The sequence below is a fragment of the Idiotropiscis lumnitzeri genome, chromosome 7 (genome assembly GCF_059441095.1).
Source record: "Idiotropiscis lumnitzeri isolate Australia: NSW breed Sydney's pygmy pipehorse chromosome 7, RoL_Ilum_1.0, whole genome shotgun sequence".
In the NCBI taxonomy this organism is placed as follows: domain Eukaryota; kingdom Metazoa; phylum Chordata; class Actinopteri; order Syngnathiformes; family Syngnathidae; genus Idiotropiscis; species Idiotropiscis lumnitzeri.
In genome coordinates, this window is record NC_142397.1 from 1,327,585 (window position 1) to 1,349,903 (window position 22,319).

At 44.8% G+C, this 22,319-nt stretch overlaps 1 protein-coding gene across 6 annotated transcripts in view; it reads left to right on the top strand.

The window, feature by feature from the left end:
* LOC148333023 (protein furry homolog) overlaps nt 1-22,319 on the top strand; it is a 41,543-nt gene that overhangs the window by 16,099 nt on the left and 3,125 nt on the right. For all 6 annotated transcript variants that reach the window (XM_088301480.1, XM_088301478.1, XM_088301479.1 and 3 more), the window contains exons 21-58: nt 540-799; nt 1,888-2,080; nt 2,525-2,652; nt 2,760-2,817; nt 3,351-3,442; nt 3,519-3,691; nt 4,478-4,638; nt 4,899-5,009; nt 5,637-5,791; nt 5,939-6,038; nt 6,115-6,286; nt 6,909-7,168; nt 7,556-7,702; nt 7,790-7,961; nt 8,038-8,125; nt 8,474-8,556; nt 9,424-9,574; nt 9,745-9,848; nt 10,860-11,045; nt 11,876-12,065; nt 12,599-12,714; nt 13,152-13,339; nt 13,574-13,668; nt 13,867-14,447; nt 14,525-14,622; nt 15,022-15,192; nt 15,268-15,408; nt 16,002-16,172; nt 16,609-16,776; nt 17,596-17,670; nt 17,753-17,923; nt 18,983-19,174; nt 19,521-19,661; nt 20,524-20,666; nt 21,059-21,269; nt 21,643-21,792; nt 21,872-21,970; nt 22,121-22,204. In XM_088301480.1, coding sequence (XP_088157606.1) covers nt 540-799; nt 1,888-2,080; nt 2,525-2,652; nt 2,760-2,817; nt 3,351-3,442; nt 3,519-3,691; nt 4,478-4,638; nt 4,899-5,009; nt 5,637-5,791; nt 5,939-6,038; nt 6,115-6,286; nt 6,909-7,168; nt 7,556-7,702; nt 7,790-7,961; nt 8,038-8,125; nt 8,474-8,556; nt 9,424-9,574; nt 9,745-9,848; nt 10,860-11,045; nt 11,876-12,065; nt 12,599-12,714; nt 13,152-13,339; nt 13,574-13,668; nt 13,867-14,447; nt 14,525-14,622; nt 15,022-15,192; nt 15,268-15,408; nt 16,002-16,172; nt 16,609-16,776; nt 17,596-17,670; nt 17,753-17,923; nt 18,983-19,174; nt 19,521-19,661; nt 20,524-20,666; nt 21,059-21,269; nt 21,643-21,792; nt 21,872-21,970; nt 22,121-22,204 — 5,979 coding nt within the window. The remainder of the gene's footprint in view (nt 1-539; nt 800-1,887; nt 2,081-2,524; nt 2,653-2,759; nt 2,818-3,350; nt 3,443-3,518; nt 3,692-4,477; nt 4,639-4,898; nt 5,010-5,636; nt 5,792-5,938; nt 6,039-6,114; nt 6,287-6,908; nt 7,169-7,555; nt 7,703-7,789; nt 7,962-8,037; nt 8,126-8,473; nt 8,557-9,423; nt 9,575-9,744; nt 9,849-10,859; nt 11,046-11,875; nt 12,066-12,598; nt 12,715-13,151; nt 13,340-13,573; nt 13,669-13,866; nt 14,448-14,524; nt 14,623-15,021; nt 15,193-15,267; nt 15,409-16,001; nt 16,173-16,608; nt 16,777-17,595; nt 17,671-17,752; nt 17,924-18,982; nt 19,175-19,520; nt 19,662-20,523; nt 20,667-21,058; nt 21,270-21,642; nt 21,793-21,871; nt 21,971-22,120; nt 22,205-22,319) is intronic.

Genomic DNA, 22,319 nt, shown 5'->3' on the forward strand with positions numbered 1-22,319 from the left:
CATTAATAAAACGAGCACTGTGATTGGCTGTTAGAAAGCGACTCAGTGTACCGTACAACTACGGGACTTGACGAAAGCAGATGAGCGCATTATCGGTCCGACGTGCCGACTTCAAAGCCGACGCGACTGACGTCGGATTGCTGTGTAGAGACCTTTAGAGCACGATTTACTTGCAGTGGCAGGCCTAAATCTTGAAATGGCTCTTGTGTTCATTGACAAAAATAGTTTGCCCACCCTTCTTTTCAGTGTCTCGTTTACTGTGTAAATCGAATCCCCGCAAATTTGAGGTGCACTATTTCTGAATTCAAATATTTGCCAGTTTGTCTGTGGAAACCTGGTCCCAGCTATTTGCGGCAGAAATGCTGGAAGAGGCCACAAGTCGCAGGAGAGTCTATCAATATAAGAAATTATAAGTCATACCACCAAGAGGCCAATTATAAAAAAAAAACTCTTCTTCATTGTCTTTGCCCATGATTTGACTTTTCATTCCAACCCCGACGATGGCATATGTGAAACAAATGCCTTTTTTTTTTTTCCAGGCCAGCACATGCGCCGGCCCCCACGTGGACCTGCAGTGGCTCGCCGAGTGGAACGTGCGGCTGGTCAACAGCCACTACGACATCCGCAGCCCGTCGCACGTGTGGATCTTGGCGCAGTCGGTGAAGGACGCGTGGGTGCTGTGCATGTACAGCTTGCTGCGACGGGACTACCTGCCCAAGCATTGCCCCGCCGCCCTCGGCTACGCGTGGCCCTACGCCTTCGCTCGCATGCAGAGGCTCATGCCAGTGGTCGACCCCAAGTGAGAGTTCATCAATCAAACAGGATAGATGATAGAAAAAAAAGCAACGTGCACATACATACAAGCGCAACAAAATTAGCATGACAAAAAAAATGTAAAAGGCCTTTAAACCGTATCTACGACAAGTTTGTTAATAATGTCATTGCTTGAATAGTTTTTCCGCCGCTTACATTTCAACATTTTATTTCCTAAAACGGACTGCCTTGTATTGACTCTTGCACAAACATTTCACTTCCAATCAAAACAGTACAAGTTAAGCTAGTTAGGAATGAAATGAGTTAAATGGAAATCAACATCTCAGCCTGGTTTTATTGATCTTAACGCAAAAACCGAATTAGTATTAGCGTGATAAATTGCAAGATTAAAGAGTTTTTCATTGAAAATTTGTCACATTAATTAACATTCAAATATTTTCCAACATTTCTGTAAACATATATATTTTTAATATTTTAAAGTAATTATTAAAGTAATTTTTAAAATGTTTTTATTTCATGAACGTGTGTTATCTTGTAAAATTCAGCTTTCACCATTCCTTGTTAAAAGAATTGCTCTATAGTCGTGTTCAAAATGTATTTAATTATTGCAATATGTGACAAATTTTCCTTCAACCATTTTTTATCTGCTGAAAAAAAAACAGTCATTTACAACATAATGTGTTATTTCAGAAACCATTTGGTGAAATATTTGGATTGTTAAAACATTTTTTTATTCCTGCATACACACATGCAATATTTTGCTGTTTGATATTTAAAAAAAGTGACTAGTTAGCATTTGAACATTTTTTTACTTAAATTGTGAAATTGTAATTTGTATTTGTAATGTAAAAGAAAATATAATTTAACGTTAAATTATTTCCTCTTAACAGTTTATTTCTCCATGTTGTATTTAATTAGGTTTTTAAATACAATACACTGCTTTGTCTTAATTGAAAACACACACAAAAAAAACTTTATGTACAACATTCAACACAGTCTATATTTGTCTCTATTTTCTGTTGTGTGAGGCGAGTGCTGAGCCAGCAGGGCATTTTATTTGAGGCGCTTCGCTCATTGTTTTATTCTAGTGCATCTAACTCTGTGAATTTCCAGTAACCCGGCAAACGCGAAGAGGACCAGCAGCGTCTCGGGAAGCGCGGACAACTTCGTCACCCTGTGGAGGAACTACTTGATCCTCTGCTTGGGGGTGGCCAAGCCCAGCGTCATGAGCGCGGGTCACCTGAGAGCGTCGACACCCGAGATGGCCGCGGCCACGCCCGACGGCGCCGCCGGCTGCGACAACAAGGTAAGAGATGTGATGCGACAGATCAAATGTGGAAAGATCAGTTACATGGCCGCAGCATAAAGTTGGAAATAGTTACGTCCGCAACAACCCCCACCGCCAACGTCAAGTAAAAAAATGACCTGCCACGGTCGTAGAAGGGGCATCCATCTATGATCGATGGGCATCGAGTATCCGTCCATGTCACCCGTCATCAAAAACATCTCACTGCAATGGCGGGACAGTGAATTGGATTTTAGTGAAATGATGACCAGCATTTTTACACTCGCAAATGTGTGTGTTGCTGGAGGTTGGCAAGCCTCACATGACACTCTATCGTAGTGAAATATGAATTGCTCCAGAAAAAAATCTGAAATTCTAAAAATAGCCAGTTTGCTAACTCATCATGTGCTGATACGTTCCAGTCCTATCGGAGCTTTTATAAAACACAATTGTTTCATGTCACAGGTGGTCGCAGGCTGCCCGTCTGTGGCTTGGCTCCTCAAGCAGTTGGTTCCCCTCATGAGGTTGGAGAGCGTGGAGCTGACCGAGGCTTTAGTTCTCGGCTTTGGCCGCACCAACTCTCTGGTTTTCAGGTATTTCGCTGATGTTTTCGGAACAGGGAGTCGTAACGTAGCGTTTTGTCATTTGAGTACACTGACGTGCGTTCATGTTGGTACTGATGTGGTCTGTCTGCCTTCAGGGAACTTGTGGAGGAACTGCATCCGCTAATGAAAGAAGCACTGGAAAGAAGACCCGAGGTTGGTTCATTCCATTTTCAGCAGTGCAAACGACTTTGATAAGCATAATTCTTATGAAGCGCTCTCCGTAATTAAGGCTGGATAGTGCCCAATTGTGCAATGCAGGCTACCTTGATTTGCAAGTTGAATTTGTTCCATGGCCATGCTGATAATTCACTTCAATTGTGTCTCAAATTAACGTTCTCCTCGCAAATTAATTTCAATCCCATGAATCAGTTTCAGGCCGGCCAAAGACGACGCACACATTCTTGCGAATCAAAATCATCTGCTCCTTTTTATTCTTTGCTCTCGCTTTCTTCGAAAAAGAATTACAAGAATACACTTCTGTAGTACTGTGAGCTCTGCTTGACTTTCCACCTAATTCGCTTTTACATTGACTTTTTTCTTTTCTTTTTTTTTTTTTTTTATATTCCTTTTTACTTCACATTGCTTTTTTGTTTTTGTTTTGTGGGGCCGGAACAGATTTGAATTCATTTCAATGAAAAGATAATTGAGATAATTCAGCGAACTGGACCACTGTATAATTTCCACAGAACAAGAAGCGGCGTGAGCGTCGGGACCTTCTGCGACTTCAACTTTTGCGCATCTTTGAGCTGCTGGCAGACGCCGGCGTCATCAGTGACAGGTTGGTACTCCTCGCGGCACGGAATCACAACAACAAGCAGCAAAGGCTTTTTTTTTTTTTTTCCCCGCCCAAACAGTACAAACGGGGCTCTGGAGCGCGACACCCTCGCCCTGGGCGCCCTCTTCCTGGAGTACGTGGACCTGACGCGGATGCTCCTGGAAGCCGAGAACGACAAAGACGCCGAGGTCCTCAAGGACATTCGAGTTCACTTCAGCGCCATGGTGGCCAACCTCATACAATGCGTGCCAGGTAGTCGCCAACATCTTATTTGTCCGTTTTGGACGGTGGTGGCCAAAGTGCCCATACGCCGTACTCAAGTAAAAGTACGGACACGGATATAGAAAAGTCTGGTCAAAGTACAATTAGTCCGTCAAAATTAATCTGGCAAAACCCGCGTCAAAAGCCATGGCGACAAAACACAAATGTCTGTTTGCAAATAATGCCACAATTGACTTTGCGACCAGTTATGCATATGATCGGTTACAATTATTAACACCGCATTTCTTGCCCAATACGGCTGAAGAAAATACAGCAAAACAGCTTGTCAATCTGATGACGAAATGTTTACATAAATTGGCGGAATTGGCCAGAATTTTATTTTATTTTTTTTATCCACATTGGCTAAAATGATTCATGACTGAGCGCCATCCCTGACGAGGGTGTGCACACTTATGCAACTGCATTATTCCACTTGGGGAAAAAAAAGTCTTGCTAGCGTTGGCTCAGGCATTTATAATAAACAAACAGCGCGTTCCCATAACTTTGCAAGCGTTGCGGACGGAACAAATGATAAATTAGCTGATGAAAAGAAATAAACCTTACTTCCACTCCTTGGTTATCTGACATACAGTAAGACATTACATTGATTGGAAGAGGTCGGCAAATTGAGCTTCTTCAGGACACAAGGATTGTATGTTACTGGAAGCCTAATGGGAAAATTCTGTTTGGGCGTTTAGGAAGCTTAAAACGCTTTGCTGACGTTCTGCTTATTGACTGAGACGACAAATAAGAGCCTGTCTTGTTTCCCGTCCTCAGTGCACCACCGGCGCTTCCTGTTTCCTCAGCAGAGCCTCCGACATCATCTCTTCATCCTCTTCAGTCAGTGGGCGGGGCCCTTTAGCATCATGTTCACCCCCCTGGACCGCTACAGTGACAGGAATCACCAGATCACGCGCTACCAGTATTGCGCCTTAAAGGTAAGGTGCCTTTCAGTTTCCTTCTTATGACACTTACATATTTACTTCTAGTTCAATTTTATGTGCAGTACATTATTATTTATTTTCCTATATTGAAGGGCAGAGTTAATGTCTAAACAATGCATCATGTTACAAAAATTGTGAGTGTGAATGCTCAATTTTTTTCGATGTGAACTCAAAGTCAGCTTGGCGCTATTGAGAGGAAGCGCTTCCAAAAAAGGACGGCTGAACGCGAATATGATGTTTCTGGGTTCTTGCAGGCCATGTCTGCCGTGTTGTGCTGCGGCCCGGTCTTTGACAACGTGGGCCTCTCTCCAGACGGCTACCTCTACAAGTGGCTGGACAACATCCTGGCCTGCCAGGACCAGCGGGTGCACAATGTTTACTTTCGTGGGGGCGCTTTTCACATTTGGCGCAAAGCCGCTGCAATTTTCCATTTTTCAACTTATTTGACAAAATTAAAAAAAGAATATATTTGAATGTTTTAGCAGAATTGGACACCATTGCATTGCCTTCAAATCTTTTAAATCAGATAAAATAAGTTTAAAATCACACATAAATCTCCATGAATAAAGTTTTATAGAATATATTATGTTTTGGAAATTAAAATTTGAAAATATGACTGGCTTACCTTGTTAAACTTTGACTTTTTTTATCATAGTAAGTTTTTCTCTTTGAAAGAGTCAACTTTGTTCTCATAAAATGACCATTTTTAACCCTGACAAAGTAACATCGTTGTTCCTGCACCGATGACAATTTATTTTCTTAAAAAGATAGGACTCATCGAACAACATTGCAACTTTGTGTGATGATATCATCCATTTTCCCGAAAAAAAATAGTGACACTTTTAATTCCTGTGGGATTTGCGTGCAATTGGTAATTGGTGTTTGAATTCTGAGTGGACTAATCCTTGTCAGTCTTCCCTGTGATGGGATCCTGTACGCGAATGTTAGCCAATTCAAGTTGCCGCGATGCTGCGGCTCTCTTCTCGACTCAGGTCCACCAGCTGGGCTGCGAAGTGGTCATCCTGCTCCTGGAGCTCAACGCCGACCAGGTCAACCTGTTCAACTGGGCCGTGGATCGCTGCTACACGGGCTCCTACCAGCTCGCCTCAGGTTGCTTCAAAGCTATCGCGACGGTGTGCGGCAACAGGTACGACCTAGAAATGTGTTCTATAATTCTTGATTGTTGCGGTGTTTAATTAAGAAAGCATTTATTGAGAAAAATCATATTGTGAAATAATGGATTTAAAAAAAACACGACTTTTAATTTCTCCTTTCTTTTTGTGGTTTCTTGCAGAAACTACCCAAGCGATATCGTGACGCTGCTCAATCTGGTCCTCTTCAAGGCGTCCGATGCCAACAGAGAGATTTATGAAATTTCTTTGCAACTGATGCAGGTGAGATGAAGACACACCTCCACACAAGTCGTCAGTCGAGCGTTTGAGTGACGCACGTTGGTCTGTTCTGGAGCAGATTCTCGAGGCGAGGCTGTTTGCGTTGTCCAAGAAGATCGCTGGGCAGAAGCCCAACAGCGTCCTTTTGGGCACTCACGCGCGGTTGCCGCCTCTCTACAGCGTCTCTCTGCCTCAGCTCTCCAGCCAGTTGGCCAGGATGTACCCCGAACTCACGCTCCCTCTTTTTTCAGGTGGTGTACAAAATGTGTTCGTATGTGTGTCTTGTTTCTTTTTGTATGCTACGAATAAATGTAGCATGTCAAATGGGAAATGTTTTTTTATTTTTTCTTGAATTATCTTGTGAAATCATTTTCTTATTGGTTTATTGGAATGCAAAATATTAGTAACAAAATTTCACAAACACATGACATAAAGAGATTTTTGTAAAGAATTTTTAAAAATATAATAAACCATTTTATTTGTTGCATTAATGCCTTTTTTATTAATTATTAAATGTATTCATGTTTATTATTTTGTATTCCGTTATAGAGTCCATCTAAAAATTATTATCAAATAATTGGGCGTTTAAATGTAGTTAATTTTTTAATCTTAAAAAATATATATGAATAAATTTTACACTTACGAACCAGAAAATAAGCATGAATTAATATTTTATTATTACATATTTTACAAACACATTCTAACTGCTTGTTTCTGTTACTTCATCTATGTGTGGCCTGGTCCATTTGTCTGATTTGAAGTATCAAAGGTGGCCCTTGTTGAACACAACTTTACCCACCCCTGCGCCACACACAGATTGCTCGGACAGGAGTGCGATGTTCCCCTGAGGATTTATTTATGTGTTTGCTCCAGAGGTTAGCCAGAGGTTCCCCACCACCCACTCCAACGGGAGACAGATCATGCTGACTTATCTCCTACCCTGGCTCAGCAACATAGAGCTGGTAGATAGCGGCCTGCTGCTCCCGGCCTTCACGCTGTCTTCCTCCTCCGACGACTCCTCTACGAGGGGGCGCGCCTCCAACTCCGCCCAGCAGCATCTGAGGGGAACCGGCTGGGGCTCCCTGCAAGCCTCGTCCTTGGTGCTCAACAACCTCATGTACATGACCGCAAAGGTAAATTCATCTTTTCATAACAGACTGTTGCATACCAAACCCAAAACGTAATTCCTGAAAATCTGCAATGTAGAGAGACCTTATTTAAAAAAGAAAACAGATAAATGTCGGTAAAGGCAGGTTCTAGATTTTAAAAAATAAAGGTATTTAGATTAAGGAAGTGGGTTAGGGTAGGGTGGTTAAAACAAGATACAGATATGGGGTTCCACAAGGGTCAATTTTAGAGCCCCTGATTTTCTCTTTGGACCAACTGCTCCTGAATTCCATCCTGAGAACATTTAGTATTTCCGTTCCGTTCGTCGCTAAGAAGATGACAGTCAAATTTATGCACCAATAAATAACAAAGACAGACACTTTCTCCTCAACACCACTTTTCCAATATTACAGTATGGAGATGACTTACCAGGTTCCGAAATGGAAAATGCCTGGAATGCTTTGGTGTGCAATGAAAAGTGGAGCTACAACCTGCGAAGCACGCTGCAGTTTCTCATCAGCCTTTGCGGCGTCAGCAGCGACACCGCCCTCCTGCCATTCGTAAGACAAAACTTGCTGTGTCTGTGCGAAGCAGGAACTGCTTTTAGCTTAGCATGTTTTCGATGATAATCTTCCCTGCATGCTCAGATCAAGAAAGTGGTGATCTATCTGTGTCGAAACAACACCATGCAAACCATGGAGGAGTTGATTTTGGAGTTGCGGCAGACAGACCCGGTCAACCCCGTGGTGCAGCACTGCGACAGCCCGCCGTTTTATCGTTTCACCGCCACGAGCAAGGGCGTCGTCAACACGCCGGCAGGTACTTCCGGGCGGACAGCTGACGAAGCACCTGACTGATTGTTGGAAACATGCTCACTTTTGGACTCTTTGGCCAGGAACCACATCCAGTACCAAGGCTGCGGTGGCAGGACAGGACAACTTCCCGGATGCAGATGAATACAAGATGAAGGACAACGAGGAGAGGTGAAATCACAAATGTTTGGAAACATTTTCAAATTTGGTGTTTAACCCACACGACTGGATTATTTTTCAGGCTAATCTTTTGGAAATATTTTTATTTTATTTTATATTGATTTATTTTATTTTTTTATTTTTTATTTTTTTAATTTATCTATCATTTTATCAATTAGAAGGCAGGGGCAAATAGTGAAATTTGTCCCGGTATCAATATTATATGTTAGAGACTTCCAAGAATTAGCCCTTTGCTGGTTTGATCAGAAGAGAAGATAAATGCTGACCTTTGTTAAAATTAGTCCCGATTATCGAAATCTGCGTACCGCGCTGAAGTAAGTGATGTCCCTCCATCTTCAGGCTCGGCCATGTGATGCGAGCTCACCACCGTCTGGAATCTCGCTTCAGCAACAGTTCGGGAGGATCGTATGATGAAGATAAGTGTAAGTGTATTTCGGTGCCTCTCGCCATCATCAATAATTCCATCCCCGTCTGGCGAGAGCGGAACTGGACGATAAAAAGATGGCGACGGGCGTGGTGTTATTGATAATGCATAAGCACGGTGCATGCAGAGTGTCTCGGGATCTCTGAAAATGTTTCTGTGAGAACTGGCGTTGACAGAAAAGCAGGAAGTTCAGCCTAAAGCCTTTCTTCTTGGCTTGAATTTAACTTTGTTACACCCTTTTGGTTTGAGTTCACGCCAACAAGTTGTCCTGAAATGGCCTTTTTTTTTTTTTAAGTGGCAACCCTAAAGGTTCCCTTCCTCTTGTGTTGAACACCTTCCAAGTATAGTAGAGGTGTTTCTTTGTTAGTTTCCGGGATTGGGCCAAGAGTATAAGTGGCGCGGTCCCATCCACTCGTCCACTGGCCTCAATTTAGACTGCATGGAACTGGAAACATATTTGGTTTAGCATGTCAAGACACTCCAACAACATCCCTTCTTCCAGCCAAAACAAAAACAGTAAGACAAATAAACATGTTTCAAGGAGCATTCGTGTAGCTATAGCTATCTAGCACTCGATCTCTCTAACAAGCTAAGCTAAGACTTACAGTAGCTAGCCAACAAGCTTACTAACATCCAGCTAGCATACACAATAAACTAATAATCTCAACTAATTAGTTTCTAGCTAGCTAAGAGGCTAAACTAACCAGCATATATTTATCTGATAGTTTCAACTAACTAGCATCTAGCTAGCTAACAAGCTAAACTGACTAGCATATACTTTGCTAATAATCTCAACTAACTAGCTTGCTCGAAGGTAAACTAACTATCCATCTATTTAATTTAATGGCACTGTGTCCCTCCACAGGTGAACCTCCGCCGCTTTATGCTGACTGGCTGTCGGCCGTGGTTGAAAGCAACCATCCCCATCCTCTACCTTTGCCTCTCACCGGCGGCTGCTGGGCTCCTTTGGTGGACTTCCTACCCGAGACGGTCACCCCGAGAGCACCTCTACACAGGTCTGTATCCGACTTCAGTGAAAACCAACGTTTGCTTGCAAACATTTAGCGTGAGATGATCTTTGGCTTCACCAAGCTGTTGATTTAGTGCACGGCCAAATGGAGATGATTAAAGTTCTTGTGGTGATAAAATCACATCAGGTGTTTTAAGCATTTTATTTTCCTCTTAGGTGTAATATAGCAGTCATATTCATGGCAGAGATGGTGGTGGACCACAGCGTGCGGGAGGACTGGGCCTTGCACCTCCCGCTGCTGCTGCACGCCTTATTTTTAGGTACGTTTATACTATAATTTGGCGTCTTCTCAGAACTCCTAACCATGTGAGTAAAATAACTTGTGTATTTTCAGTCGTGCATAAGTTGGACTGTGGTTTTCTGTACACGTCAAATTGAGGTCTGTTAAGGGAGGCCTTCCATTTTCTACACCGCGTACGCTCATTTGAGTTTGTGGGTAAGATGCAGCCTATCCCGGCTGACTTTTGCCAAGAGAAGAGGGCACACCATGGACTGGTCGCCCGTCAATCACAGGCCACGTAATAGACAAACAAGCATTCACACTCGATGGATCGTTTAGAGTCCTCGGTGAACCTAAAATGCACGTTTTGGGAACGTGAGAAGAAGACGTAATTGTGGTTCAATATTCACGCCTACTTATGATATTTCTTTCCCCTTTATTTTTATACCCAGGCCAAAGCCATATCTATGATAAAAAAAATTGGCTTTGGTGCCATCTAGTGGTGTCTTAGTGTACCTTGTCTTACTAGCTTTCTAACTCATTTGACCTAATTACAAGCCGTCGTGTTTTACTTGGTGATGCAAGCACAAATTTGAGTTGCGGTGAGCTTCAGGAATGCCGCCACTTGAGTGAAGTTTAAAACCAAAAAAAATGTGCCAGGAATATACCCTTGAATGCAGGAAAAATGCAATTGCCGCTGTTTACCAAATAAAACAAAATGAGAGCACTCTCAAGGAGCTGCTGTAATCCACAGCTCATACCCAAACGCTCACGCACAAACTAACAAGCCAACCAATTTCAGCTCTTTTTATAAAATACTGTGCTATTTTATTTTTGCAAATTGCCTAACAAAACTGGTGGTGTGTTTGCGGGGCTGAAATGGATTGATTGAATTTTATTTAATATTGGTTTACACTTCACACCTGCCAACGACGGTGGCAGAAAAAAGGTTGCTTTTGGCTTTTGTCGATGATCTATCAGGACTTGCGCCTTCCCAGAAGTACGTCACGATTTCAATTTGACGCCATCTGTCCCCTCCTTTCATTGTCAGGCATGGACCACTACCGTCCGGAGGTTTATGAGCACAGCAAGCGCCTCCTCCTTCACCTGCTCATCACGCTGTCCTGCCGCCACAATTTCCAGGCCATCGCGTCGGTGCTGCTGCAGACGCGCCAGCTCAACGGAGCCAAGACACTCACTTGCCAGCCTGCCCTGCAGCCCGAGTTCATCACATCAGGTAAAAGAAAGGGGGGGGGGGATTAAATGCGAGTTAAAAAAATAAATAAATAAAAAAAACAACGTCCAGAAGGGGCCTGGCTCGCTTACATTCCTGTCGGGATGCTTCTAGATAAGTCTCTTATCTGAGGAGAACATATTTGGAGCTTGTTCCAAAAGCAATATGGAGCTCTGGGGACTTCAAAGGTCTTGATTAAAGCATTCCACGTGGCTATTTTTACCCACTTGCCCCAAGTCGAGCCATCTGTCAAAGCTCCAATGTGCTGCTTTGGCTTTGCAACGAACAGAAGATTTTCTCCAGAGGTGGCAGAAGTACTCACACTCCGTACATAGAATGGAGCCGATATGTAAAAGAAATCCATAAAATTCCTGACATTTGGAGCTTGTCCTCTTCAATTCCCCTCCAAATTGTGCTGCCTACGCAAAATCCCAAGATGGCGCCCCAAAATTTAAGATGTTCGCCCCAAAATATGTTTCCCTCATCCTTACAACTTGAAATTCCTTGTTTTTAACCCTATTTGAGTTGTTCATCGCCGATATTTTGGTACCTGAAAAAGCAAAAAGTAAAAAATAAAATCTTCATTGGTACAGTAACAACAGTTGCTTTTCACCACAGTTTTTTTTTTTTTTCAAATGTCGAGACATTCTGGATTTTCCAGAGTGTTTATGTTGCTAAAAGTAGACGCTTCGTACAATAAGACATCACGATAGCAAATAATTACCTCATTACCCGGCTTCCCATCCCTTGGCATTCCCTTATAAAGCGGACATGTTCTGTTTGTGCGGGTTGACAGATCCTATCAGCGCGCCATTTCCTCTGTTGTGCCCCAGGAGCTTTTGACTTTCTGAGGGAGGGTCAGGCGTCTCCCGTGCCAGACTCCGGCTTGAGTTCCTCCTCCACGTCGTCCAGTCTGAGCCTGGGGGGGAGCACCGGCAACCTGCCCGAGATCTCGGACGAGCTGGCGGCCCACGCCAACGCAGATGAGAAGAGCGGCAAGCTCATTGAGTTTTTGACCACCAGGTATCTCCGAGAACCATTAAATGCTCGTGGAAAGCTTGAGCTGAGAATGTGCCGCATGTACACGACCATAAAAAGAAAACGATCACCGCAGCGCACAAGCATGTGGATTGGGCACCATCTTGTGGTGGAAACTGCTGGTTGATTTTAATGGATGTAATGAAAAGAAAAAAATCCTTTATGCAGTAATTGCACATTGTAGTTTGATGTGTACATTTACCCCAAATTATGATTACAAAAACACTTTTACAAAATGACCCTTGTGACAATATAGTTAGTGCAGATGATTTGATCTGGAATAAAAAAAAAATAATAATAAAGTGCTAGTGAAAGGACTGCAACTCCCACTAACAACCCAGGCTAAACTAATCAGGCCCTTGCCAACATGCAGAGATTTTAGACCCTCCTTTGAGATGTACCTCTTCAGTATACCTCCTCGGCGCCAATTACTATTTTCCCAACCTGGACGAATGAGTGAGTTTTTAAAGAATGGCTGAGGATAAGTTCGTTAGACTTTGACTGAGAAATATTTTCAGAGCTTGTGGGCCCCTGTGGTGCCACGAAGACATCTCACCCAAGAATCACGTTTCCAAAAGCACAGTCCAGCTGACAAACTTCTTGCGCCACGTCGTGTCTGTGTTCAAAGAACCTGGTAAGACTTCCATATGGAACGGTCCGCCCTTCCATCGACATTAGGGCTGCTCCGTTACGGAAACAAATTTTAATCACAATTATTCATAATTAAAGGATTATTTTGGTACAAAACAAAAAATATATATAAATAAATGCAAACAGTATCAAGATGAATCACATTTATTTTAACTTAAAATTAAAAAAAAAGTGCAAATAATTGATTAAATAATTTCGAGGGATTTCCTTGTAAAAACAAACATTTTACTTGCTTTACTAATACTTTTGTCTCATGTAAATAATTTCTACACCCACATTTTGTACTCAAGTATACTCACTATAGTATCTATAGTGTCTAATAATATATATTTTTTACAATTATGCCAATTTTGTATTTGTTAAGTGCAATCATAGTCATACATACGCACGCACACACTTCTATCATGTGACGTGTTCTAGAATGCCATCTGGAGCAGCAGCTGAGTGACGTCGCCCTCCACACGGCCCTGTGCAGTTCCTCGCGTCACTACGCCGGACGCTCCTTCCAAGCGTTCCGAGCACTGCGCCAGCCCATCTACGCGCACGCCGTCTCCGATTTGCTCTCCAGGCTGGTCGAGGTTGTCGGGGAACACGGAGAGGAGGTGCAGGTCCGTGTGGGCATAAAACATAAAACAAAATGCAATTCAACATTCGAGATTCAAACGTCAGAAATGTTCGCGCAGATTTTGTTGGGATTTCCACAACATGAAACACAATATTCTGGTTCACTGGAGCTAAAAAAAACACACACAAAAATACATGAGATTAATTTGTTAATAGTGAACCGCAAATATGCTGCGTTCTTATTTTCTTTTAAAACTCTTCTGATAATCTTCTTGCAGGGCTACGTGATGGAAGTTTTGCTCACGCTGGAATCTGTCGTAGACAACTTGGCCGAGTGCCTGAAGAATAACGACCTCATGGCCATCTTGACCAGGTTTGTGCCTTGCCGTGTTCCAGGAAGATGGATCACTCACAAGAAGTGAGGGACGTGAAGCTAGCGGGTGAAATTCATAAATAACTATTCAATAAAAATGATGTGTGAAGATAGAAAGCATGAAAAACTGTGTGAGTGAGATACCACCTTAACTTTTCTCTGAGTGCTCGATGATTAAGGCGCGACCTTTGATTCCAGAGCGTCATCTCCGGATCTCCTCACCACGCTGAAGCAGATGTCCAACCGGAAGAGCACAGGCCAGCTCAACCTCCGCAAAGAAGAGCGCAGCCGGCATCAGAGGAGCTCCTCCGTGCCGAAGAAGTTTAACGAGGCGGACGGGTGGTCGGACCCGCCGCGCAGCGCCACGCTGGACCGCATCCAAGCGTGTGAGAAGCAGCTCCCGGCGGGCAAAAACCGCAGCCCGTCGTCCTCCAAGGACAACGTGTCGGACCAGACCGACGTCAACCACCCCGGCGACCTGCTGGCCACCGTCTTCTGGGTGGCCGTGTCGCTGATGGAGTCCGATTTTGAGTTTGAGTACCAGATGTCGCTGAGGCTGCTGGACAAGCTGCTGGGCCACTCGCCGCTGGACAAGCGGGAGAACCGCGACAGGCTGGAGAAGCTGCGGGGCCAGCTGCAGTGGCGCAGCTTCACGGGGCTCCAGCAGCTGCTGCTCAAAGGCTTCACGTCCGCCGCCACCGTCGACCTCACGCTCAAGCTCTTCTGGCAGCTCACGCCCGCTTCGCGCGTGTCGGTGGTGGACGCCTCACAAGCTATCGGTACGTTGCTTGGATCTGTCACACAAACGTGCAATCACACAACTCCAAAAAGTGAGGATGTTTGTTTCCCCCTTCAGGTTTCCCCTTGAACGTCCTGTGCCTGCTCCCACATCTTGTGCAGAATTTTGATGGCCCCACACACTTCTGTCAGGATGTCGCCGAAAGGATAGCACAGGTTTTTTTTCCTTATGTCACTCTCCGTCAGCGCTTCTCAAATAATGGGGCGGGCCCTTCATGGAGGGGGGGTTGGGGGGGGCGTGTGAACATACTTTTTTTCAGACGTGTAATTGCACCTCCACTCCAGTAGTTGGCAGTGGCGCTCTCCTTGCCCATTGTGCGCGACGAGTATTAACTCTACAATGTCGATTTGTTTTGCAACGAAAATGCTATTCTTCATAATTGTGGCGGAGAGTGGGTGGTGGGCGAATTGTTTTCTTCTTGCTAGGTGCATCATTTAAGTCGTTTTTTTTTCCCCCCTGCGTTTAAGCAGCGCGAATGTTCTAACTGTGCACCGAGTTAGCTGATGTCCCGCTTTGCACTTCCAAACCTTCTACTCTGCTTTGTCTTTTTTTAGGCGTGCCTCGATGAGAAGAACGACAAGCTCTCCAACCTGGCTCACGTCATGACTCTCTACAAGACGCACTCTTACACCCGCAACTGCTTGTCGTGGGTCAACGTGGTGTGCAGGTACCTCCACGAGGCCTTCTCGGACATCACGCTCAGCCTGGTCACGTACATGGCGGAGGTTTGGCGATCATTTAAGTTGGCTCCAGTCGTTTCTTCTTCTTTTTCTTCTTCTCAAAAATGTTTTTTGCGGCAGCTGTTGGAGAAAGGTCTCCCCAGTATGCAGCAGACGATTTTACAAATCATCTACAGTCTGCTGAGTCACATGGAGCTCAGCGGGATTCAAGCCAAACCTTTCAACACGGAAGTGCTCCGGACCATCGAGAAATTTGCCCAGGTGAGGCCTTTCCTACAATTGGACATTGTTATCACAGCACTCTCAATCATAGATGGAACCATCTGTCATTCCGTCCCGGATGTACGCCTCACCACAAGATCATCATCTTTTCGAGACATGCGATTATCAAGACTTGCTCGTTTTGACTGGAAGAAGTTACAAATGCTCAAATTAGGCCTGATCCTTGGCACGTCACAGGATAATCTTCCAGACACATCAGGGCTTTCCCGACTTGATGTCGCAAGCGAGGGAAAATTCTCAAGTGAGGCCCAGTTCAAGCCACAACTGATTGTTTAGTCACTCAAGTGTGGCGTAGCTGAAGAATTGTTTTTTTTTTCGCATAGTCGCTTTGGAGCCAAGATTTGGAAAGTAGCAAAATGTTTGCAGACGGGGGCGGGGCAATGAAATAAAGAAGATCGCTTCGCGTCGGCGCCGTAAATTTGTTCGACAACTATAAACGGTTCCTGTCGAGAGCTGCGGTCTGGCCTCCGTGGCCCTTGGCCCAGAACACCTTTGCCTCTAAAAATAGCCGCCATTAAATCAGCCAACAGCAACATGTCAATGATGATGTTGCGCACATGTCCCGCCTGTAGACGGCCCACTGGAGGGAAGCGCTCAACATCCTCAAGCTGGTGGTGAGTCGCTCGGCCAGTTTGGTGCAGCCCTCCAGTGACCTCTCCTACGAGGACATCGGCCGAGTGTGGGAGCGCTCGTCCAAGTCCTTGCCTGGGAAAACGCTGGATTTCCACTTTGACATATCCGAGGTGAACGACCTTCGCCTTCTTTTTGAGACTTCTTTCTTTTCACATGTGGAAAACCGGTGCCTCTGTCCTTCTCCCACCCACAACCATTCCAGGGTGTGGTGGGTGTTGCTTGTGTGAAATCTTGCTGAAAGTCTTGAGAAAATGTGTGTGCGTGTGTGTGTGTGTGGGGGTGTGTGTGTTTGTGTGTGGAAGGGGGGACCGAACACAGAACTATTTGTGTAGCGCATGAATGACAGGATGTGATGTCACATCATTGCTGCCTGTCTTTTGTGTGTGAATCAGTGATTCCTTGCCAGCAGTGTGTGTGCGTGTAACAAAACTGAGACGCCTGGGCAAGCTACTAAGCCTCAAACTACAAGCACATTCTTATATTTTTTTTTTGCGGCGTGTCGAGCTGACTTTTCATCCCGTACTAACATGGCTGCATGTGTGTCAGACGCCCGTGATTGGTCGGCGCTACGACGACCCGCGCGCCTCCCCGGGCCGAGACGGCAAGAGTAGAAGCGCGGCGGTGACGCGCAGCACCTCCTCCTCCAGCTCTCTGGGGTCCACGTCCAACAACGTTTTGGTGCCCGTCAGCTGGAAGAGGCCTCAGTCTTCTCAGGTGACGATGCTGCTATGAAATGAACCTTCCTTAGTTTGGCGAAGGGAAGTAGTTGGAGAGATGGAAGGAAGGTAAAGATGCATCACTTTGTCAATCAGGCTTCAGTCTTCCTTGGCGATGTGACAGAAACGTTGATTTTTATTGAACTTTTCCAGGTTCGTGTTTAGTTACCTCTGCCAAGGAGCTTTGTCTTGAGTCTATATTTAGGAACGGATTTCCATCAATGGTCGTTAAAAGGTGTTCGGGATGGGCGGAGGAAAAAAAACATCAATTTTAGTACCGATTTTTTTTTTTCTTTTCTAGCAGTTTTCTCTTTTTAAACACATTACCACCACCTCCAAGAAACAGTTTGGTGGAGGGCCATGCGACATATGGCCTCAAAACTGAATTCTCGTGAGCCAACTGTTAAAACAAATCTACAAGATTATTTGACCAAAATTTGCAAGTAATGAATACACAATGTTTAATTCAAATCAGATCCAGATTATGTATTTGGGTGCAATGTAATTGGGACCATATTAACATGGAAAATCATTTTGAATCTTATTCTTAGGAACAAAATTTCCTGCTATATGATATGCATCGGTCGTGTCAAAATTAATCCAGAACCAAATTTTTAGGTTGTGTCAGAAGCTGCAGTGTCTAATTTAATGTAATCCAGATCGAATCCATATTTGCGCTGCTGTATTGTAACTGGAAACAAATTTCATGTTATATCGTTGTCAGATATGATCAAATTGTTTTTTTTTTGCTGGGTTCACAATGTCTTGTTGAAAATGTCTCATGTTTCAACCACTGTTTTGGTTTCTGTGTCTTCAGAAGAGAACCAGAGAGAAACTTGTGCAGGTTTTGTCTTTGTGCGGGCAGGAAGTGGGTCTCACCAAAAACCCTTCGGTAAAACTACAAGGCAACGCCAGCCAATCTTCCCGTCTGCATTGAAGAGCGGCGACGGTGTTCATGAACCTTTTCTTTTCAGGTGATTTTCTCGAGCTGCGGCGAGCTGGATCTCATGGAGCAACAGCCCAGCCTGTTGTCATCCGAAGACGGGACCCGAGAAGCCGACACGTTGGACGACACCTGCTCGGAGCAGCAGTTCCGAGTCTTCCGCGATTTTGACTTCCTGGATGTGGAGCTTGAAGACGGAGAGGTGACTTAACTATGAACTGGATTGCTTTCCAATGCTGACAAACAGGGCAGGTCAAAGTTCAATTTTTTTCTTTCCACTTTTTTCAACCGATTTAAATCATCCATTCAAAGATTCAGGACATTATGGGAGCTGTTTTCCGCCTTCCAAAAATTCCCACTTTCCCACAATTCTACATTTCCCACATGGAAACGAGACGAGACCCTGAACAAAAAAAAAAAAAATCACCTTTCACGTTCCAACTAGAAATTTCAACTAAACCACCAGCATTTCATTTCCGTGCCAGCTCTTTCGCGTTCCCGCAGAAATTCCATTGTAAATATTCTTAAATGACAGTAAATTCTCAATTTCCTTGGTAATGTTGTATTTGTTTCTTTTTTTTTGTGTGCTACCCAGGAGTTGCAGGTAAGTTTCTCCACTGTTTTTGCCGTGCTGCATGCCACCACTTGTGCAGTGTGTTCCGATATAAGACTAATTCCTGTAAAAGGAGTTATGCATGTTCTTGTTGCTTTTGACTGACAAATGATTCTGTGGTTTATGCTTTAACATTTCAATTGGGGTTACTAAATCACGTTTGGTGACTATGTGCATTAAATACCAATTAAAAGGTCGATTTTTTTTTGTCGCGAGCCACATCATAGTTCTGGTTTCCCTCGGAGGGCCGTTATGACTGCGAAGCCAAATAAACGTGTGATCCCGTCATATTATCCCATGTACGCAACAATTTGGTGGCTAGCTAGTTTTGAAATTGGAAGCCAGGAAATAATTGAAGTAGTTTTCATTTCATTTTAAACGGGAGCAATGAAAGCAAATAACACACTGCAGTATCTCATATCTTCGTGTTTTTGGAAGAAACGTGAAGGCCTTTGCGGCCACGTAAAATGAGGTTGCAGGCCAGATCTGGACCCCGGGCCTTGAGTTGGACACAAGTGTAGTAAATTAAGAATGAAAGCCGCAATGCTCAAGTATGTGTTCCATCCCAAAAAAAATTTTTTTTTAAATGATGGTGCGACAAGTCCTGGTGAGCCACCAGTATATTATATTGCTTTTTGTTTGTCGCAGGGTGAGACGGCGGACAACTTCAACTGGGGTGTGCGCCGACACTCGGTGGACAGCCTGGACCAGAGCGAACTTCGTGGCCTGGAGGAGAGCCACCTGTCCTGCAGCTCGCCCAGCCTGAGCCGCGTCGTCGGGGAAGAGGACTCTGACGAGTCCGCCGAGGAGGATTCCCTCTCGGCAAGCCGCTCGCAGCAAGTAGGTTCACTTTTGCTCTTTGAACTCGCCTTTATTTGTCGGTCCCAGTTAGAGCTGAACGATTTTCGAAAAGCGGCAAGATTTACAGTAAAATTGATTGATAAAACAAATCTGAATGAACAGTTTTGGTCAGATGACATGTAAGAGTTTGTTTACCAGTGGTGCCTGTTAAAAATGAAAATGCTTAAAAATCTGTGAAGGAACATTTTTTTTTTTCCTGGAGATGCACCACCATGTGTTCCCTTTGCTGCCAGCGCAATTCCACGCACGTGAGGAATGTGGCGCTCTCTCACCAAATGTCTTGAGCTGAGGGCGTGTCCAAACTCCGACTTGTCTCTCTTCGCAGGCCGTCAGCCTCTCCCCAACCTCGGAGATCCATCCCATGGATTTTCCGTCCTTTTGTCACAACCTGCCGGCCCAATCCACGCCTCCCAGCAGCAAAAATGCCACCTTTGAGGTCCAACTGCCGGAGGACTTGAAGCAGCGGGTGAATAAGGGCTTCAGGGTGTCTGACTTTCTTGAGGCGAACACCTCCTACCGCTCTTCTATTCTCCACTTTTTTAGCAATCTTGCGAAATAGTCGCTCCTCTCTCCACTTTGCTTGTTTTCTAGACTTTGGGTTCTTCTTAAACATTCTCCTCTCTGACTACCCCCCCCCCCCCACACCCACACACACACGCACACACAAAAAAGAGCATGTCACGCTTTTTTTTTTCTTGCATGCTAGAACGGAACGAACTTGCAAAGCCAGCTTTATCATAACACTTTTTTAATCGTAGAGATTATTCTGGGATCGTAGAAGTTTTGTTATTTTTTCTCTGCGTGTTGGTCTGCTTTAAAAGGCAATGTGTACTTTCTGCTTCTTTGTGCGGGCGGGGAGAAGCTGCGACTAAAAAAAACTCTTGTTTGGGCATGCGGGTCCTACATCCCTCTTTACACATTGCTGGCCCCCTAAATGAAAAAAAAAAGTGTGCTGGGCTGCCGGGCTGGCACTTAAGGCTCAAAATCAGTTGAATTGGCACCACAAATTCTTCTAAAGAAAGACAAAAACGTCAAGGAGTGTCCCTGGCAAGGTTAGTGTGACCATTTACCGCCACAAAATAATCTTGCAGCTGTATATGTTGTTGGATTGCCATACAGTGAATCCTCGCCCGAAAAAAAAAAAAAAATGATTTTGGGTGCTATTTTAGGCAAAGTGTGAGACTTTGCAGCAAACATTTTTGTTGGTAAGAAACATTTTGTAAGCACATGAGTTGGCAAACTGCCGAGGGTTCACTGTATTAACGTTTTGCTGCCTAATGCATTGCTGTGCGTATACGTGCTTAACGAGCACGTCTCCCGTTTTCTAGTTTTTACAAGCGGATGAAGACACAAACGAGGAGGACATGGCACTCTCCGTAAGCTCCCTCCCTCCCGAGTTTCATTGCGGCGACGCTTTGGATTCCATGCACGTCTTTTACAAAGACATGGACCTTCACGGCTGCTTGCCCAGGTACGCCCATCTGGCTCCTTCTCAGTGAAGGGAAGCAATGACCCAACTTGCGAAATTTTGAAAATATGCGCAATTGCAAAGGCGGCTTCTTTCTTCAAAATGTTTATTGCCAAAAGGAGAGAGAGAGAGAAAGATAATTACACGTGCATGTGACCAAACTGCAATAACTTGCTTACGAAAGTCCACGAGCTTAATGCTGACACGCAATGCAAAATGCTATCGACGGGCTACTGAAACTGGAATTGATGTTGCAGTAATTCTAAAACTTAAAGGGGAGGTCAAGTCAAAATATGTTCGATGTGCACCCGTGTATAATCCGCCACCCTCCCCCAAAACCAAGATAAAAAAGTTCCTTGCGAAACACGACAACTAAAGCCTTTTTCGCCCCTCAGCCTCGCAGAGGAGGAGCGAGACGACGGCTCGGCGGAGTCGGGCTCTTCGCCGCCGCCCTCGCCCTTCTTCTCCGCCATCCTGGCCGCATTCCAGCCGGCGGTGTGCGACACCGCCGAGGAGGCCTGGCGCGCGCACCTAAACCAGCTGGTGTCCGACTCGGACGGCTCCTGCGCCGTCCACACCTTCCACGTGTTCTGCTGCCTCTTCCAGGTAGCTCGTTAAGTCCATTAAGAGCGGGCCTCATCAAAGCGAAAAGGTGACGGGAACGCTCCAGTGCTTGATTGGCTCTCGGAAAAAAAAGATTTGTGTCACAAACGGTCATGAACAGCCACTGAGTGATCTTCCAAGCGTCTCATTAAAGAAATGTTGCCTACTTCACTGAGAGAGGCTGACAGGTCCAAGTACGGGATGTTCCAAAGCAAGGCGAGCACGCGTAACTAGCAGGCAGATCTGACCACTCCCCCTCCTTTCAAGCTCTCTCGCCCAAATTGGTGTTTTTGCAGATCGCAGATCAGCACGGTGCAAAGTGGACAACGTGTGACTTTAAGACGCTGTCTCTTACGTGTGTGTTTTTGGATGGCAGAGTATCCGGAGCAAATTTAGCTCGCTGACCTGCGACGTTGTGAGTTATCTCAACGACGGTCTGAGAGGATTAGGAGCAAAGTTGCTGAGGTCGTCTCAAATGCTGACCACGTGCGCCGAGTGCCCCTTGTTGTTTATTGACGCCGACACGGTGAGTCACACGACCCCTCCCGAGTTGAATTTTCAATATTGTCGTTGTATCCAACACATCTTGCGTTCACTGCTCACAGATTATGTCGTACGGCCTCCTGGAGAAAATGAAATTCAGCGTGTTGGAGCTGCAAGAATACCTGGAAACTTACAACAGCAAAAAGGAGGCAACGCTCACGGTAAGGATTTCTTTGCGGGACGGACTGGAACTGCTTGTCGATCACGCAATGTTGCGGCTTATCGTGTATATTCTAGAACGTAACCTCAACGCAATAGATTGCATGTTGATGTCTGGTTGGAATCAATCATTCCCTCGCTCTCATTCAAAGTGGCTGAGCAGCTGTAAGGCCACTTTTCCCGCAAGTCCGGACGGCACAGTGACAACACCACAACCCGACGAACAGGAGGAAAAGGTAAAAAAAGAAAAAAAAACAATGGTTGGGGCTCAAAAAGCATGACACTGCTCATTTTCAAGTCAATCTAAAAATCCTTTCTTTTAATATTTGGAGGCAACAGGCGTCGCGGTAC